General features: G+C 52.5%; 1 protein-coding gene across 1 annotated transcript; it reads left to right on the forward strand.

Moving 5' to 3' along the window:
- Positions 1 to 1,874: 1,874 nt before the first annotated feature.
- On the forward strand, positions 1,875 to 12,758 carry WSCD2 (WSC domain containing 2; the record flags this gene model as incomplete). The annotated part of the gene is made up of 8 exons (XM_080355049.1): positions 1,875 to 2,253; positions 5,881 to 5,995; positions 6,727 to 6,911; positions 7,386 to 7,507; positions 8,388 to 8,562; positions 8,903 to 9,067; positions 9,874 to 10,074; positions 12,406 to 12,758. Exons 1-8 carry the CDS (start codon positions 1,884 to 1,886, stop codon positions 12,756 to 12,758), a joined length of 1,686 nt encoding a protein of 561 aa, XP_080211175.1. The 5' UTR covers positions 1,875 to 1,883.
- Between the last annotated feature and the right edge of the window lie 5,213 nt (positions 12,759 to 17,971).

A 17,971-nucleotide genomic window follows, 5' to 3' on the forward strand; every position in this document is an offset into this window, starting at 1 on the left:
CCCGATGTTGGCTTCATCCACACAACATGGGGAGGGCTGGGGGTGCACAGAGCAGTGTGGTGGGGTGCTGTCAGCATCCCCTATCCTGAATGGCCACCAGCAGGGTGGGACCCCCTGGTTAACCCTCCCAGTCAGCCCCGATGTCCCCATCCTCCGTTGACACAGTGAACATCAGTGCTGGCTCTATTTGCTGCACCCGCTGTTTGTAAACCATAGCCGGCGAGGGAGCCGTAAGCCGAGCACATTATCTCCTCCAGACAATTAGCAGAAGCATTAATGGAATATATGCAAATGTGCAGTAATTGACCTGCGACTCCGCAGTTCATGATGGAGAAGGATGAGCTCCAGATGGCTTAATGATAGTAATTTAAGCCTCTTCTTTATATGCTGTGCTTCCTTGCCGTAGCCTGGCAGGACTAAGCCCTGGCAGGGAGGAGCATGGGTGGCAGTGAGGACACCGGGGACCAGGGACAGCCCTGGAGCCATCCTGTTTGCATCCCGGCACTGTCACAAACTGCCCCATATTCAGCCTCTAGGGGTTGGACCATTCCCTGAGCTGTGCCACCTTCCTCCTGCCATGGAGGTGTTTGCAAATGCAAAAGCTCAAAGAGCAAGCAGTCTCCTTGCTCAGCTGCTACTCAGAGTTTACTCAGCCTTTACTCAGGCTGTGTGGGCACCAAGTGTGGCTGGGGAGGGGGTGGTTTGGGGGAGCTCAAGGGGCTCATGACCCCCCAGTGATCTGTCCCCCACACCGTGCTCAGCCCTGATGTCCACAAAGGTTCACCTGGCAGAGCCAGAGGTATTTGAATAACCACCCTGGGAACCCAAATTAAAATATTTATGTATAATTCATGCCATATGTTCCACCAATATTTTTTATTTAATCAACTGAAGACAGATGGCAGGAACATAGAGGCCATTAAACTAATAGCACTTTGTCTTTCCATTTATTTTCATCTCCTTTCCTAAAATAAGACAGGTCTGTGACAGCCAGCACACCCTGGGCACGGGGCCGTCCCTGTCACCTCTGGCATGCTGGCAGGGTGCGGTGGCAGTGACATTTCCCACTGTGAAGGTGGAGCTCACCACACAACCCGGTGTGGCTTTGTCCTGGGCACCACATCGACATCTCCCTTCTGTCCTGCCTCCTTGCGCTGGGGGGACACAGAACGGCCCCTCCACAGGGCTGGGAGGTGGTGGGGAGTCCGGGCATCCCCCTGGCCACGCAGGGGGACAGGGACCAGAATCTCCCCACAGCCCGGGATGCTTTCCTGAGCGTGCCTCTCTCTTTGACTTACAGGTGGAGATTTCTTGCCCTGGGAGTGAGATGAATGGGGTTTCATCAAACAAAGGCTCCCAGGCAGCATTTCAGGCTCCAAGACGCGTCCAGGGACTTTTCATTCTTTGTCTGAAAGGCGGCCGGTGTCGTTGCCATTAGAGAGATGCCTGTGAGAGCCAGGGCCGCCGAGCGAGCGAGAGGAGCTGCGTCAGCTCATCGGCTTTCAAATCACCTTCAAACCCTCCCATTCCTTAACATGATCCCTCCAGCAGCCCGGGCTCCGGGGCACAGCCGGGGGGCTTTGCCAGGAGGAGAATAAACCGGGGACGGCGGCAACGGCCAGCGCTGGAGAAACCTCCCGTGCACAGTGGGAGGTACCCCAAAATCCGCCCCCGCTGCCTTATCCAGCCCTCCTGGACTTCAATAGGGTCAGACAACAGCTTTGCACAGCCTCACTCTGCAGCCCTCGCTGTGATTTTGGGGCATCCATCTGCTCCCCCGGGAGCCACCTCCAGCCTGGGGGGGCGAACTCCCTGGGAGCACCCCTGGGGCCGGAGAGCAGCTCCCCCGCGGCGCCGGCTGCCGCGGAAGGGATGAAGACGCTATGGCCAAATTATTGGTAAAACTCCAGCGGTATTTTCGGCGCAAACCCGTGCGTTTCTTCACCCTGCTGGCTCTGTACCTGGCGGCAGGCAGTTTGGTTTTCCTGCACTCGGGCTTTGCTGGGGAGTCTACGGTGACAGGGACCCAGCGTGTCCCCAGGGAGGGACCGGGGCTGCCCTACCTGGGGGTGATGCAGCTGAGCCGTGGGTTCAAGGCGGCGGCGACAGTGCCGGAGGGGGGACGGCGACACGGTCCCTGGTTCAAAAGCACCTCCAAGGAACCAGTGGAGAGGGGCAAAGCCGGAGACCACAGCAGCAGCCGGAGCTGGGCGCTCAGGGGCAGGAGTGGCCGCGAGAAGGAAGAGGACAGAGGTAAGGGCTGGGGGCACACGGGGCCAGGGGGATCCATCCTCTTGGCCGCTCCTGGGGAAGCCTCATGTGCCGGGGCAGTGGTCTCTGAGCTGGTTTGGTTGTGCATCCCTGCCAGGAACAAGTTTCTGAGCATGTGCTCCCATTAGATGTGAATTTATTTATTTATGAGCCACGTGCATGTGCTACTCCAGTGCTAAGATTTTCTTCCTGTGCCCCAACGTGCTGCCCCGGGCATCCCCTGGGGTGCAGCACCCTGCTTCGGGGACCACTGGTCCAGAGGACATTCCCAGAAGAAATCTTCTCCCTCCTTCCACTCCTTCCTCCCCAACTGCCAATAATCCACTTTTATTCTTCCATTTTCCCTCTTTCCCACTTGCGCACCATCACGCTCTGGGTTACACCTTGCTGGGACAGGTGTTTTTAGGGGTGCCAGCTGGGGAGAGGCTGCACCCCATCTTCTTCCCATCCTTTGGCTGTGCCATGGGCCAAATTCTGTGTTAATTTTTTTGGCCCCAATGAACTTTAGAAACAGATTTGTGGCCTGTTTTCTATTTACTGGTACGTTCAGGCAGGAGCTGGCAGAGATTGCTGAGCAGGCAGGGCTGGGGTTTGACTTTTCAAGCCAGGAGATCCCGGCCTGAGGTGTGCGGTGTGTTGTCAGGTGGGACTGTTATTAATGAACAAGGATAACCGAATGTAGTCATTCTCATTGATTTTTAAAATGTCATCTATTTATCCTGAAGGCAGCTGCGTGTAGACAGACTCACATGCTTACTCTGAATTTGGGTGGCAGTGAGCTGCCCATCAGGGCTTTTGCATCATCCCAGTCATTACTCAGCTCATCGCCTCCCTCTCTGGCACTCACAAGCACCCAGTGCCAGCAGATCTCCCCCAAACACATCGTGTGTCCCCCCTGTGCTGGCTCTGCTGCCCCCCAGTGAAGGAGGTTGAGGTTGGATCTTGGGAGCAGTTTCTTCCCCAAAGGGCTGTGGGGCATTGGAACAGGCTGCCCAGGGCAGTGCTGGAGTCACCATCCCTGGAGGGGTTGGACAGATGTGGTTCTCAGGGACATGAGTTAGTGCCAGGGGTGGGTTAACGGTTGGACTCTGATCTTGAGCCTGTGCCCCAAAGCCGGGCTTTTCTAGGAGCTGCCCACAGGGCTCGGCTCCTGTGGTTCCCTGAGCATCCTCCTGGGTGGAACAGGGGGTGTGTGGCTTGGAGAGAAGCAGGAAACCCCCACCCCATGACAAGCTGGAGGTTTCAGGGGGTCATGATGCTGAGCCGGGCTTCATCCCCCAGGCCTTAGTCCCCTCAGCCTACCACAGGTCAACACCCACCTTTACTCTGGGCAAGACACACAATCCAGGGTTGGACTGGTGAGGAAAAATGGCTTGTGGTGCTTATGGGAGACTAAAATGAGATGAAAAGGGAGTTTTCCCGTTGTGCCCCCTGACAGAGGGCTCTCTGGGAGCATTTCAGAGGTGCATGTGGCCGAGTTGCTCCATTAATGTGAACTGACATTTAGTGAATCCTCACCAGATGGCTGACGAGCCCAAGCTGTCGCTCACCGTACTAACCCCAAGCAGTCGCTCCTGTCCCTGGCCATATGCCCCGTGTCCCCCATCATTAACCTCTGCCGGTGCCACCGTGCCTGGCCCTGGTGGGGGCTGCGAGGGACAGGATGCTGGTCTTAGACATCAGTGCTTTTAGCTGTTCCCAGGTGCTCTGCAAATATTGTCTTTCTCCTTTTTAATCTTAATCTCATACAGGAAGGCTTGATATGGGCAGTGGTTAATGGCAGAGCATCTCTGCATCTCCTGAGCAGGATGGTGCAGAGAAATTCTCCAGCCTGATCAGTTCCCTGAGCTGGCATGCCCATGGGGCTGGCAGAGCCTTGGAGACAGGTGCTGACATGCCCCTTGCTCCCCTGCTCCTCCTGGGCTGGCTGGAAGGAGCAGGCAAGTTTTAATGATAGTGGTAATTAAGCAGGGAATGGCTTAACAAGGTGGCTGTGGAGGCTCTGTCATGTGAAATCACCCCACAGGGAATCCCGCTCCTAAAATCAACTCTGGTTTAGCTAGCATGGTGTGTGGCTCTGGCTTGCTGGGGCAACGTGCCTTCCTCCTCTTCTCTCTCCTGATCTGCTGATAACCCCAGTTTCAGGCCAGTGCTGCGGCTTTACAAGGCACAGCTCAAGGGCAGCCCCATCTGCCAGGGAACGGCTTCGTCTCCTCCGCATGCCTGTGCAAAGGTGCATCTCTTGCCTTAAATGTGGGGGCATTTTGGGGAGCAGCGAGTGCCATGTCTGTCTCTGGTCCTTTGCTTTACATCTCCAGCTGTTGCCAGTTGTAGCTGGACCCCACTGTGTCACACGAGCAAGTGACGCCATGAAAAAAGAGGGACACAGCCAAAGATGTCCCTGTACCCACTCTTGCTCCTCCTTCACTTCTTGTCCTCGTCTCTCCCTAATTATTCTGGTTGCCTTCCTAATAAGTTGCAGCACGCAGATGATGAAAGTGATGGATTGAAGGTGACACACATCAATCACCAGCTCTGTGCAAACAACTGGAGTCATGCCACGCTGCTTAGATCTGTCCTGGCCCAAACGAGCTGACCTGCTGAAACCTGCTCAGTGCTGTGGAAATACCACGTTGTGCTGCGAGTAATTGGGAGCGAGGAGTTATGACTCTGGGGGTTAAAGTTATCAGGTGTATTTATTTCTTTCAATCTTCCTCTTCCTCCAGGCTGGCTGGACAAGCCAGTTTGCAGCGGTGGTGGGGAAGGTGGGAGTCTGTGTGTGGGGCACACCAGGTGGGGGGGTCTGCAGGACATTGGGTTCAGGGACCCCCAACAGATGCAAAATCCAAGCAGGAGGTGAGAAGTGTTATCCCATGGCAGGGTTTGGTATTGGAGTAGCACATGTGGGGATGCTTTGCTGTTAGAGGGATAATTTGGTGTGTGATGAAGGCATGGAGATGAAAGGAGACACAGGGTGAAAACAAGACCCCCAGCTGACACGGAGCATCGCAACGGATGCACAGGCAAGGAGGTGGCTGCTTGTTTTCAGGTTATTGGGAAAGGCTCCATTTGTCAAATAAATGATTTCACCGTAACTATTTATTCAGCTCTGTGCCCTGTCTACCGGCATCTTCATTTGCACAGGCATCGGCCTTTACTTTGCCAAGTGTTAGTGCTTGGCAAATATCCGCCACCTCGATGGCTGGGATGGGGAAAATGAGCTGCTGGCTGAAGAAAATTTGTTTTAAAATGTATTTCTCCATCCTGCCCACCCCTGTGTTCCTGATGGTGCAGAGTAAAGGGGATGGGTTATTTTACCACATAACTTGTCTCTTTTTGGAGCCGCTTTGCTCAGTTTTGAGGCTGGTGGGAAGGAAGAGGAGAAGCCCCGGTACAGAGCAACAGCATCCTTGCTCTCCAGAGAGGGTGTTTCTGGGCTTTGCCTTTCCTCGCAGCATTTGCAGGGATGCGTTATACCCAGACATGAGCTTCTAAATCAAGTGAACAAACATTGCTGCACGTCCCTATTTAGGGAAAAGTCAAAAGAGGGGGTGAGAACTCAGTGTGCTCACCTCGACTGGTTCTCACCCCCTCTCCTCTTCCCCACAGCGAGATATGTCGGCTGCTACGTGGACAACACTCGCCGGCGCACGCTGCGCGGTGTGTCCTTCTTCGACTACAAGAAGATGACAGTCTTCCGTTGCCAGGACAACTGTGCCGAACGGTAGGGTGGGAGACGAGCACCACGTCTCCATCAATTCCAACATCTCCATCAACTCCTGCACCGCATCTCCATCAATTCCCGCTCAACATCAGCGTTCCTCTGCTGTCACAGTTCCTTGCCCCGGCTGCCCCCCTCCCCTCCCCTTCCTTTCTTCTCTTATCTTTATGTTCATGCCATTTTGATTTTTTTTTTATTGTTTGTTTGTTTTTTAATTCACTAGTGTTTACCAGGACCCCATTTTCCTCCCCCTGAAAAAGGTTGGGGGGGATGATGATGGACTCCATCCTCATATGGGGCAAGGGGCTGTAAGGGCTCTGATTCAGTGCTGGGGAGTAGGAATAGGATGGAAAGAATAAAATAGACTAGAGGGTGTTTGGAAAAGATGGACCAAACATGTTACAACGACACAAAAATTTTCAAACGCTTCAATGAGATACCAGGTTTTAGTAACCTTTTTGTAAATGCTCTTTGTTCCCTCCACCTGCTGTTTGGACTGTAAGAGTTTCATTCATGGGCAGTTTGTGGTTGCAGAGATACTGTGATTTCAAAGTGGGTCTGTGTTTTTGAAGCGCCCAGTGTTTTCAGTTGAAGGGGACCTACAATGCTCCCCTAGTCCAGCAAGGAACCCTTGGGTGCTGTGCTGCTCTCAGCACTGGGGATGCTCCTGCAAACCCCCCTGGAGCCAGGGGGTGACCGGGGATGTGCTGACCACCCCATCTCCCTCTCCCCAGGGGTTACCTCTACGCGGGGCTGGAGTTTGGCGCCGAGTGTTACTGCGGGCACAAGATCCAAGCGTCGAATGCCAGCGAGTCCGAGTGCAACATGGAGTGCAAGGGGGAGAGGAGCAACATCTGCGGGGGGGTCAACCGCCTGTCCATCTACCGCCTGGAGCTGGCCCAGGAGTCAGCCAGGAGGTGTAAGTTGGTAGCATCCATGTCCTGACTCGGCCCCGAAGTGGGGGGACCCCTCATGGTGCCGATGGGAGGGAGTCCCAATGTCCCCGTGCTGTGTGAACCAGGTGGTGGCTTTGTGGGGTTCAGGTCTGTGTCTGGGGTGGTTTTTCTCCTACAAACCATGGGGATCCCCTCAAGATCATCGAGGCCAATCATAAACCAACACTGGCACAAAACCCTGTCCCTAAGAATCTCATCTCTGTGCTTGTTCAACCCCTCCAGGGATGCCGGAGGGTGATGAGAGCCAGAGAAAAGTGGCTGCTGTGCTGATGAGCAGCTAGAGGAAGCAATGGGGATGGAGACACGGTGGCATGCAGAGACTCTTGTTCCTGGGCCTGGGGTGCACAGGGTGTAGCAACATCATTTTTGGGGTGCACCCCCTTGGGGCTGGGTCAGCATTGCTCCCAGCACCCCTGTGATCCCTCTGTCCCTCACAGATGGCAGTGCGATATTTCGGGGGTGCTTCCGCCAGCCAGACAATGTCTCCATCGCCCTGCCTGTCAGCCGGCTCATGCTGAACATGTCGGTGGACAAATGTGTGGACTTCTGCACCGAGAAGGTACCAGGGGGCTGGAGGGTGCAGGTTGAAAGCTTAATCATGTAAATTGTCACCAGAAAGGGTCACACTGGGTAAATTTCAGTCTGATTTAGTGTAATAATTCTGTGTATCCAAACTATAAAGGCTCAAATTGATTGTGTCATCAGGAAGGGAAAAGGCTGGCAGTGGGCATTGCTGGAGTATTTATTAATTAAAATTAGGTAAATTATTAGAGGAAAAGAAAGAGCTGCAGGTGGGGACAGTCCTGTCCTCCCTTCATGGCCTCCCCGGTAGAGGACAGTGGGGAATAAACCATCACATCACTTAAATACAAGCAGCTGCTCCATTGCTGGCTCCTCTTTCCCATTGCTCGGTGTGTAAATAACCGGAGCCCCTCGATTAACCCGGTGCTGCCACAGCCTGGCAGTAAATCGCTGAACAGGCCTCATAACTCTGTGCTTTGAAACGCCGGCAAGTCCTCCATGGGGCTGTGTGATGGCTCTTAGTGACCTCGGTGTGGGTGACAAACTCACAAATGACATGCCGCAGCTCTGCCGGGAGCACCAGTGCCTGGCTGCTTTGCTGCCCGAGCCTGCAGGCGGCTTGGCCATGCCATGGGAAAGTCAGGGTGCAGGGGGTTTTGGGTGTCTGCAATGGGCTGCTTGGGTGGCTGGTTTGAAGGATGCTGCAACCAGCTGAAAGGATGCTGCGACAAATTCAAAGGATGCTGCAGCCAGCTTGAAGGATGCTGTAATAGTTTGAAGGATGCTGCAAGCCACCCTGCGCCGCACAGCGGGGCTGGGAGGGTGAGAATGGGTACGGGGGACAGAAGAAGGGTCTGCAGTGGGGACTGGACCTGGTGCCACCAGCTCCCCTTCCCTCCCTTCCCCTGTCCCTGCAGGAGTACCCACTGTCGGCGCTGGCCGGGACCTCCTGCCGCTGCGGCTTCCCCACCACACTCTTCACCCTGCACGAGCGCGAGGACGAGCAGCTCTGCGCCCAGAAATGCGCCGGTGAGGAGTTCGAGAGCTGCGGCACCGCCGAGTATCTCCTCGTCTACCAGACCCAAGTTCAAGGTGAGGCAGCGCCGGGCTGGCCCTGCCTGCTGCGGGCAGGGGATGGGCAGGGAGCGCTCCAGCTCCTGCCCAGGCACACCAGCAGAAAGTGAGCATGAGATGGACCGTCTATTTGGCTCTCATTAAAAATCACCATTTATTTTAAATTCCTGGGAAGTCAATCCTCCCCTGCACAAACAGCTTTAATTACTGCCTGGCTCAGTGCAGGAGAGAGCAGTTTGCTCTCTGCCTCTTGTCAGAACCGGGATATCTCTGTTGGAAGTGGGTTATCTCTGTAGGAAGCAAGATATCTCTAGGAAAATTCTGTTACCCTGATGTGTCGGGGCTGCTCTCCCTGCAGACAACCGCTGCATGGACAGGAGGTTCCTCCCCAGCCGGGCCAAGCAGCTGGTGGCCCTGGCCAGCTTCCCCGGCGCCGGCAACACCTGGGCACGCCACCTCATCGAGCTGGCCACTGGCTTCTACACCGGCAGCTACTACTTCGATGGGTCTCTCTACAACAAAGGTGAGGGGGGGGTTCATTGCTGAGGGTGCCCCAGTCCCACCGGAGCTGGGAGAAGGTCCTGGTGTCACCCCTTGGGTTTGCAAGAGGGGACAGCAGTGCTGGGTACCACCAGTGCTGCTCCCTAGGATGGTTTGAGCTGGATGTGTCCTGGTCCAAAGGGAATCAAAAGGACCTGACATCACATATGTCCTGTCCAGAACCTAAATGTGCTACACACTAGCCTTGGCAAGGACCCGTTTGGGGTAGAACTGGGGTTTCACCATTATGCCGTTGGTTTTTAACCCACCATGGCGGTTAGAATTTTCTAGAGGAGGGACCAGAGCAACTCTGACCCTGGCAAACAAGGCAATTCCTGCCTTTTTTGCCCCCCCAAAAAAGGATGATGGGTTTTTTTGATCAGATTTCCCCAGGAGCTGCTGTTTGTGGACACTCTCATCCTGGGATGCATAAAGTGAGAAGCAAATAAAGTCACAGCTGTGGGGTAAGGAGGACTCATGCAGGATTTGGGAGCACACAGTGCTGGTGACACCGGTATCCTGAAGGACAAATGTACCGATGTGGATCCTGAGTAACTGCAGATAAAAATAGTGACCTGTCAGGGCAGCTGAGGAACATTGACCCCCCTGGTCAGTCCCCATGCCCACAACCCACCCTCTCATTGACTCATAACTCAGGCAAATAAATGATTTCCATCTGGGAGATGGATGTAAATTCTACCACAAGCCCCAGCTGTAGCTTGCTTTTATTATTTTTATTAACGTCAGCACCAGCCGGTTCTCAGACACCTGCTTGCTGTGTCCTGGCAGGGTTCAAGGGCGAGAGGGACCACTGGCGCAGCGGGAGGACGATTTGCATCAAAACCCATGAGAGTGGCCAGAAGGAGATTGAATCCTTTGACGCTGCCATCCTGCTCATCCGCAACCCCTACAAGGCTCTGATGGCCGAGTTCAACCGCAAATATGGGGGTCACATCGGCTTCGCTGCCCATGCCCACTGGAAGGGCAAAGGTAGGCTGGGGGGCTCAGTTACTGGAGCTGTAAAACTGGTGTTAAAGCCCATCAAAGCCTGAGCCTGGTCTCTGTGGGGGAGTCTTGGCTGTGCCACCACTTTGGGGTCCCTGTGTCCATCTCCTGGCATGATCCACAGCATTGCCTGGCATAGCCGCGGGCTCCTGTGTGGATGGGATGGGAACGGGATGGAGTGGGATGGGAATGGGATGGAGAAGCAGAGATGCTTGGCTGTTGGGTGCTGTGTTGGGTTGCAAGGGCTGCAGGTGTAGGAGGACAGACCCAGCTGATGCGCAGGGCAGTGCCTGTGATGTCCCCTGTCCCTTTGTCACCTTTTCACTGGCAGCAATGGCAGCTACAGCCCAACCCAAGGGACATTTGTAGGGACAGGTGTTATTTTTGTGCTCCCAGACACCACCTTTCCTATGCACAGGAGTGTTGTGGAGGCTTGTTAATTATCGCAATTTAGAAATTACTGTTGTGGCATTGACTTCATTGGAAAGAGTTAAAATATTTAGCTTGATTGAACATCTGCTACCCTTAATTCTGAGTTTATTTAAGGGGAGCTTTTGCTATTGTTGCTGTTATATGCCTGGATTTCGTTGTCACCATGTGCTTGCATTGCCAGAGGCAGCTCAACTCCACTGTCCCCATGGTCCCATCCCATAAAACCAGGGAACAGAAATGTCCCACTGCTTCCTCAGTGGCTTTTCTTCCTTGGGGGGGACGTTGCCCCCACCACAGTGGAGTATGAGCATCTTGCTATAGTTTTTATCCACATCTACGGCATCCCAAAGGAGAGCTGCAAATTGCAGATAAAGCCAGGATGGGGGCGGCAGGATGAACCCCTCACTGGAGCCTGAAAACCAGCCCAGAAGAACCTTCCTGAGTCCCTGCACCCCCTGGGCTGTCCCAAACCTTGTGTCCCCACAGGGATGGGGTACAGACAGAGGGGACCCTTCCCTGCACCCTGGCATAGTCTCATTTGGACACGTATCAAAAAACACCCCCAAATTCTTTCCAAAGGATGTATGGTGTAGTTAGCTGCTGGGTTAATTGTCAGGTTAATTACCCTTGAAACAACTTGCCCAGAAAGATGGAGATTTTCAAAGGCTGGGGGGTTGCTGAGAGCTGTTGGTTTGGCACAGGGGGGTGGCTGGACACCCCCCCAATTCACTGACCCCCCATGAAGAGTGAACGCTCAATGAGGATGGTTCATTTGTCCCACATCTGCAGTTAGCACTGGGGTGCAGGGTTAAATAAATCATCGAGAGGACAAAATAAAGCGATTAAAGGTGAGTAATTAAGAGAGGGCAGGGGGCTCCCATGGCCAGCTCACCCTGCAGAAATCCCCTTGCGTTCTGCAGCCCAGCTCTCCAAACTGTTTCCTTCTCCCAGGAGCTAATTTGGGGGGAAAAGGAAAAAGTAAGGCACCAGGCTCGCCCACAGCTGCTGGTGCTGGGAGGGATTTTCCTTCCCCACAGTTCCCAGCCCTCGTGGAGCCCACAGAGGCCACGGCTGCCGTGAAACCTCCACTTGGTTCCGTGACATTAATTTTACAATATCCCTGGAGCGGCTCCAAAGCAAAGTTTTATGTGATATGATTACACAAGGTGAATTGTCCTGTATCTGTTTAATGAAACAGATACTGTGTTTAACGATTCTTTGGGGAATTAAATAGAGTTAAGCTATTAATCAGACATCAGTTTCTGGGGGAGGATGAGAGGAAGAGGCAGATACCCAAAGCTTTTATGCTTTATGAGATGGATGTATAGGGCGCTGCCAGGAGAGTTGTGGCTTGTTATTGATGTTTCATTATCCCTTTTATCAACTGATTTATAAGGGAGGATCAATTAGTGAGAGGGATAATTTGGGGACAGACTTTTTAGCAGGACCTTTTGTGATAGGACAAGGGGTGATGGTTTTAAACTAAAGGAGGGGAGGTTCAGACTGGACATGGGGAAGAAATTGTTGCCCCTGAGGGTGGTGAGAGCCTGACGCAGGTTGGCCAGAGAGGTGGTGGATGAACCATCCCTGGAGACATTCCAGGCCAGGCTGGACGGGGCTCTGAGCAACCTGAGCTGGTGAAGATGTCCCTGCTCATGGCATGAACTGGATGAGCTTTAAAGGTCTTTTCAACCCAAAACATTCCGTGATTCTGTGATAACTGAAAGATTTGGTCAAAAGTTTGGATTCAATGATCTTGAGTGTCTCTTCCAACCAAAATGATTCTATGATTTCAGCAGGGAGCTCAGGCTTCTGGAATGAGAGATGGGGGATGCAGGAGGACATGGGGAGACATCCACTAACGGTGTCCTCTGCTCCTTCCAGAATGGCCAGAGTTTGTGGCCAACTACGCGCCCTGGTGGGCAACCCACACGCTGGACTGGCTGCGCTACGGCAAGAAGGTGCTGGTGGTGCATTTCGAGGACCTGAAGCAGGACCTCTTTGTGCAGCTGCAGCGCATGGTGGGGCTGCTGGGCATCACCGCCTGCCAGGACAGGCTGCTCTGCGTCGAGGGACAGAAGGACGGCAACTTCAAGCGATCGGGCTTGAGGAAATTGGAATATGATCCATACACTCCTGAGATGCGGAAGATGATCAGCGGCTACATCAAAACAGTGGATGCAGCTCTGAAACTCCGAAATCTGTCGGGGGTGCCGGACGATTATTACCCAAGATGATGATGATGATGATGATGGTGGGGGGGACCTGACCCTGTGTGGCGAGGAAAGGCTCGGTCTGCCCGGCCTCTACCTCCTTCCACCCAGTGGGTGGCTTTTCTTTTAATTCTCCATCTGCTGCTATTAGCTGTTAATTAACTCCCTGCATGAGCATCGAGTGGTCCCCAGCCAGCGCTGAGCTTGCTTGGCCGATGCCGACGCGGATCCCAGGGGATGTGGGTGCCTTCATTCCCCCCGCTATGGGGTTCCTGCTCTGTCCCACTCCCATTTCGGCTGCCTTGGCAATGGGCACGTGTGTCCCTAACATCCCCTCGCTCCATGCCCATCCCTGGGGGAGCTGCCTGAACCCCATGGAGCCTATTGCCCTTCCCAAGGAAGGAGAGACCTGGGGGGTTGGCACCACGTGGGTGATGCCCCCTTGGATCCTGCTTGGGGTGATGGAAAACAAGAGGGGTGTGCAGGGGACAGCGGTGCCTCCCAAGGGGGTGGCCATGTCCCAATGGCCAAATCCTGCCTGTGGGACCCCCACCTCAGCCCACCCTCTCCTCCCAACAAGCAAGTGAAGCCAAAGCATCTCCCAGAGCCTCGGGAAAACGCTGTTCGCTACGTTGGCTTTGTGCAGCGCTGCATGTGTCCCCAGCTGTCCTCACCCTGTGTCACCTCCCAGCCCGTCCCGGCTTTGCCACAAACGAGCTCTGTCTCCTCCCATCCCGCGTGTCCCTTTTGGATGTAGGTGCAAAAGCCATATATTGTACGCAGCCTTTTCTAGAGTTTAGGTATTTAATGATTGGCTTGGGACTCTTGATCTTGCTAGAAATGACATGTGCAGGTCGGAATCTAGAGACACCCCTCAATCTATATTCAAAGAGAGAGAAGAAAACTCCGCGGAGAAAAAGTAGAATTTAAATAAAATATATTTTTCTAATGTGCATGCGGAGCAGACACAGGCAGCGATGCTGGGGGACTCCGGGTTCCTGTTTCTTTGCACGGAAGTGGGCGAATGTGTTTTTGAGGAGCAGATGCCCTGTTTTTAACTCTTCCCTTGACAAGTCCTGGAGGTTTTCTAGGAAAGCGGGTGAGCCCCATCCCAGCAGCGGGAATGGAGCTGACCCTGGCTCCTTCGCTCGCAGCAGCCCAGGGGCTGCCTACCTCGGTCACAACAAATCCTCAGGTTAATCCAGCTATTAAAGGAGAGATTTTGTTGTTATTCTGCTTTCCTGTGTGTTTGTGGGGCCACTTGAGCACCCTAAGAACCTGCACCCACCCCTGGGAGGTGGGATTGATGTGGGCAGCTCCTCTCACCCACCTTCAATCACAGTAATGTGATTAAATGCAGCCAAAGTGGCTCCTTCATGGGAGTTTTATTGTGTACTCTGTCCTTACAGGCAGGTTTATTCGGGGTTGTGGGGGAGCGGGGAGATTTACTGTGGATTTTATTCCCATCGCCTCCTGTCCGTCCTTGGCTCTGGAGCAAGAGCCAGCTCAGGGCAATTTATTCCTTTTCTCTTATCTGGACATGGTGAAATCTCTATGGTTTTTTTTTAATAGCATTGGGTATGATTTGTTCTGACAGGCACCATCTGAAGAAGGGGCAGCATTCCCTTCCATCCTCTGGAAGTCATTAAACCCAAAAAGCCAATTAATCTCCAAGCTAAAGGAATTAAAAGAAGACATCACATGCAGCCAACATGGTCCTGGGCTGCAGCTTGTAAGGTGGGAGGGGAAGGGGCTGCCCTCAGCATGGGGACCTCCGGCCCAAGGTCAGCCTACCTTATAGATATATATATACACACACATATATATATATATATATTTAATTTTTTTCTATGGCTTTAAGATCACCAAAGCTTAGTGCTTTTATTTCCCTGCAATTGTGTTGTGGTTTATTTTGGGTTTTTTTTTCAATGAAATGGAGCAATTGGAAGTCATTACCTCCCCATAAGCGTGTGCTGTACATCTGGCTTCTGAGGGTTCATGCCTTCTCCTCGAACCCGGCTAACACAGGAGCAGCGTTTGCCATCCTGCCAGCAGCCGCTCGCTTCGCACACACCGCTGAGCCACAAACAGAAGCTGCAGTTTTATTTTTATTTTATATATTATTTTATTTTTATTTTATATATTTTAATTTGTGTGTGTGTGTGTGTGTGTGTGTGATTTCAAAAATTATTTATTAAATGCCAGACTTTTTTTTTTCTTTTGAAAACTTCATGAGACTGGCATGCAATAATAAAAATTTATATTGCCCCTGGAAAGAGACGCCAAGCATCCTTTCCGCATCATTTTCACGTACAAAGCTCTTGACATGCAATAGCAGCCCTGCTCGGCTGCCTCCGTGATGCCATTAGCCCGGCTCATTGGAGAGCAGGGCAGGCAACACTCAGCTTTTCCACAATTATTTTTAAAAGCAGCAAATCTTTCCGCTTGACTCAGGCTCAGTGAGCAGCCGGCTCAGCGTGGGGCTGGGGGTGACCCTGAGCCTCCGCCCCAGCTTTCTGCACTAAAAATCATTTATTTTCTGCAATTTCTCACCCCGGGAACATTTTCCTGCCTCCCCCGGCAGCTGCAGCATCCTCCTCCTGGGCTGGATGGGTTCCTCATGCGTTGCCTTGACAACAGCCTCTGCACCAAAACTCCCTGTATTCCCCCCAGTTCCACAGGGGTTTTGTACTCAGCAGGTGGTGAAGATGATGATGCTGGAGAGCAGCTCGGGCTGGGGGTCCCTGCCCTGTCAAAGGGCGCAGATGCCCCTTTGGGGTGAATTCAGAGGGTTCTGGGCAATGACCCCCCCCCCCCCTCCAGCGATGTAACTGATGCTCAGCGCAGGGAAGGGGCTCCCCCTCCTCCCCAGTTAAATCACACACCAATTCCTGCCGCTGTTTACGAGAGAGGGAAATCACCCACCTCAGCAGCAGCATCCAGAAGCTGCAGCAGCGGTTTCACAAAAGCTCTATAATGGAGGGAAGTGCGAGTTATAAATCTGAGCTGTAGTTATATTCATACCCTAAAAAAAAAGCAGTGTGTTTATTTATCAGCTTTAAAATTTTCCGTAAAATTTACAGTTGACAATCTGCCTGAATGCAGTGGAGGTAAATTAAACGTGGCTCCGACCCACCTGGCATCAAGGAAAGGGAAAGAGTAACATGTTTATTATTTTTTTTCCTTAATTCCAAATAAAGGGAGTGATTTATCAGCGAAGGAAAGCAGAGCTTTATCTCAGGGCCATGACAGCTAATTGAAAAAGAACAGTCATTAAGGACGGTAATGTGTTCCGCAGCAATGATTTTGGTATATTTGGGAGTAATTTCCCAATTGCTCATATGAAATGAGACCCAGCCCCACATTCTGGGGCCCTGTGAACAGCTCCCAATGAGCCCCTTCCCCGGATGCTAATTACACTTCATTTTTGCACGTTGGCCGCGGTGTCATTAGCCTCCTGCTGGTTTTAATCAAGAGGCCAGTGTCAATTAATCGCTAAGGACGTCTCCCAGCTGAGTGGCGAGTCCATCGCTCCCTGCGGGAGTCGGGGGGGGACTGGGGTCAGTGGGCCAGCTCCGAGGACCCAAAATTTAATATATTGGACCTTCACATCACTGTAGGGAACTGCAGCCAACACAGTCTGGTAAGCTGCTTCCCCCGTATGAACAAAATCTCTAGTGCTGCAAAAAGAAAGCCGAAAGGAGGCAGCTTCACATGCTGGGGTATACCTGGAGTATTTGGGCAATATCAGAAGAATTGAGGCAATATTGAGTTGCGTTTCTTTGCTCTACTGCTGAAAAGAAAGCAAGAAATCTGGCTAAGAGGCTCGTGCGCGCTGAGCGGTTCTGCTGCTGAAGTGTTATGATGAATATTTCTGTTTCTGTTTTGTATAGATGCATTTTTAATGCGCCCCGTTTGATCTGTTTGCTGCCTGCCTCGCTGAGCGACGTGGGAACAGCAATCGCCGCTATTCCCCAGGGAGTCTCCCTCGATCCCTGGCAGGTTACAGGGTCCAGCAGGTGAAACCTGAGAGATTTTTCCCTCTTCTTCCCCATTCTCACCCCAGCACTGGGGATCAGAAAAACACCCTAGGACACCGCTTACTGGGAGCCTTCTCGCTCCACACCATGAGCTTGAGCATCTACCGGGGTATTTGTATGTAAAACAGGGGTTTTTATTAAATAGGCAAACAACTACCAAGACAAACTCAAATATTAGGTTTCCCAAGCTGTCATTATAATGATGATTTAACCCATGGTTATGTACCAAGTTATCACTTCAGGGTTTGGGGTTTTTTTTGGAAAGCTCTTTGGAGTGATAATAGCCAGGCTTGCAAAATCCAGCCACGAAAATTATTGAGGAGCATCCTCACTCTGACATGGGCTGGGAGCATCGCAGCACTGGAACAAGTGGCACTGGGATGGCACTGGGACCTTGAGGGACACAGTAGTTCCTTGGTTTCTTGGGAGTGAGAGGCTGTGGGTGACATAGAGAAACTAACACATAAATAAGCATGACACGGGTGTCACAGGCAAGAAGCCCAAGTGGTGAAGGATCTCCCAAATTAACTGTGCATGAAATTGGATAGGGGTGCTGGCTCAGTTCATCCTTCACTGCAGAGATTCGTGTGCAGCAGCAGTTTCCCACCAGCCTGGTAAGGAAGAGAGAAAAATCTTCCCCTAGGACTGACTGATCACACCAGGGAGAAGACACTGATGGAGCCACAGTCCCCAGGTCCTCCCCCAGGCCCACATCCCCAGCCCATAGCCCTGCTCCTTGCACCAAACTGCTCTGCAAAATATGAAATGTGCCCATCAACGTGGGGTTTGTTCAAAAGACACTTCAAAGGAATCTTTCCCTCTTTTTTTCTCTCGACATTTTCCATGTCTGTGACCCTGTGCACAAACCCAATCCCCACCCTGCCAGGTGGCCCTGGCTCTGGATCACTTAGAAGTCATGTGAGATTTTCCCAGTTCATCAAGGTTGGGATGTTCAAACCCTTCTTGTGAAGACACTTCCCACGATACAAAGTGCTCACAACACAGTTAAAAACACATTGTGCCAGTACCAATATACTTCAGGACTTTAACATGAGTAGCTATACGCATACATAGGACATAGAAAGAGTGTCACCAGTTTTGCCGTAGCAGGTATTATCCATGGCCACCCATCTCAGGATCCTTCCCAGACACATCTTCCACCCGATTTCCCATAAGGATGTCTCTGGAAAGGGCAGT

The sequence above is a fragment of the Nesoenas mayeri genome (genome assembly GCF_963082525.1).
Source record: "Nesoenas mayeri genome assembly, chromosome: 17".
NCBI classification, from domain to species: Eukaryota; Metazoa; Chordata; class Aves; order Columbiformes; family Columbidae; genus Nesoenas; species Nesoenas mayeri.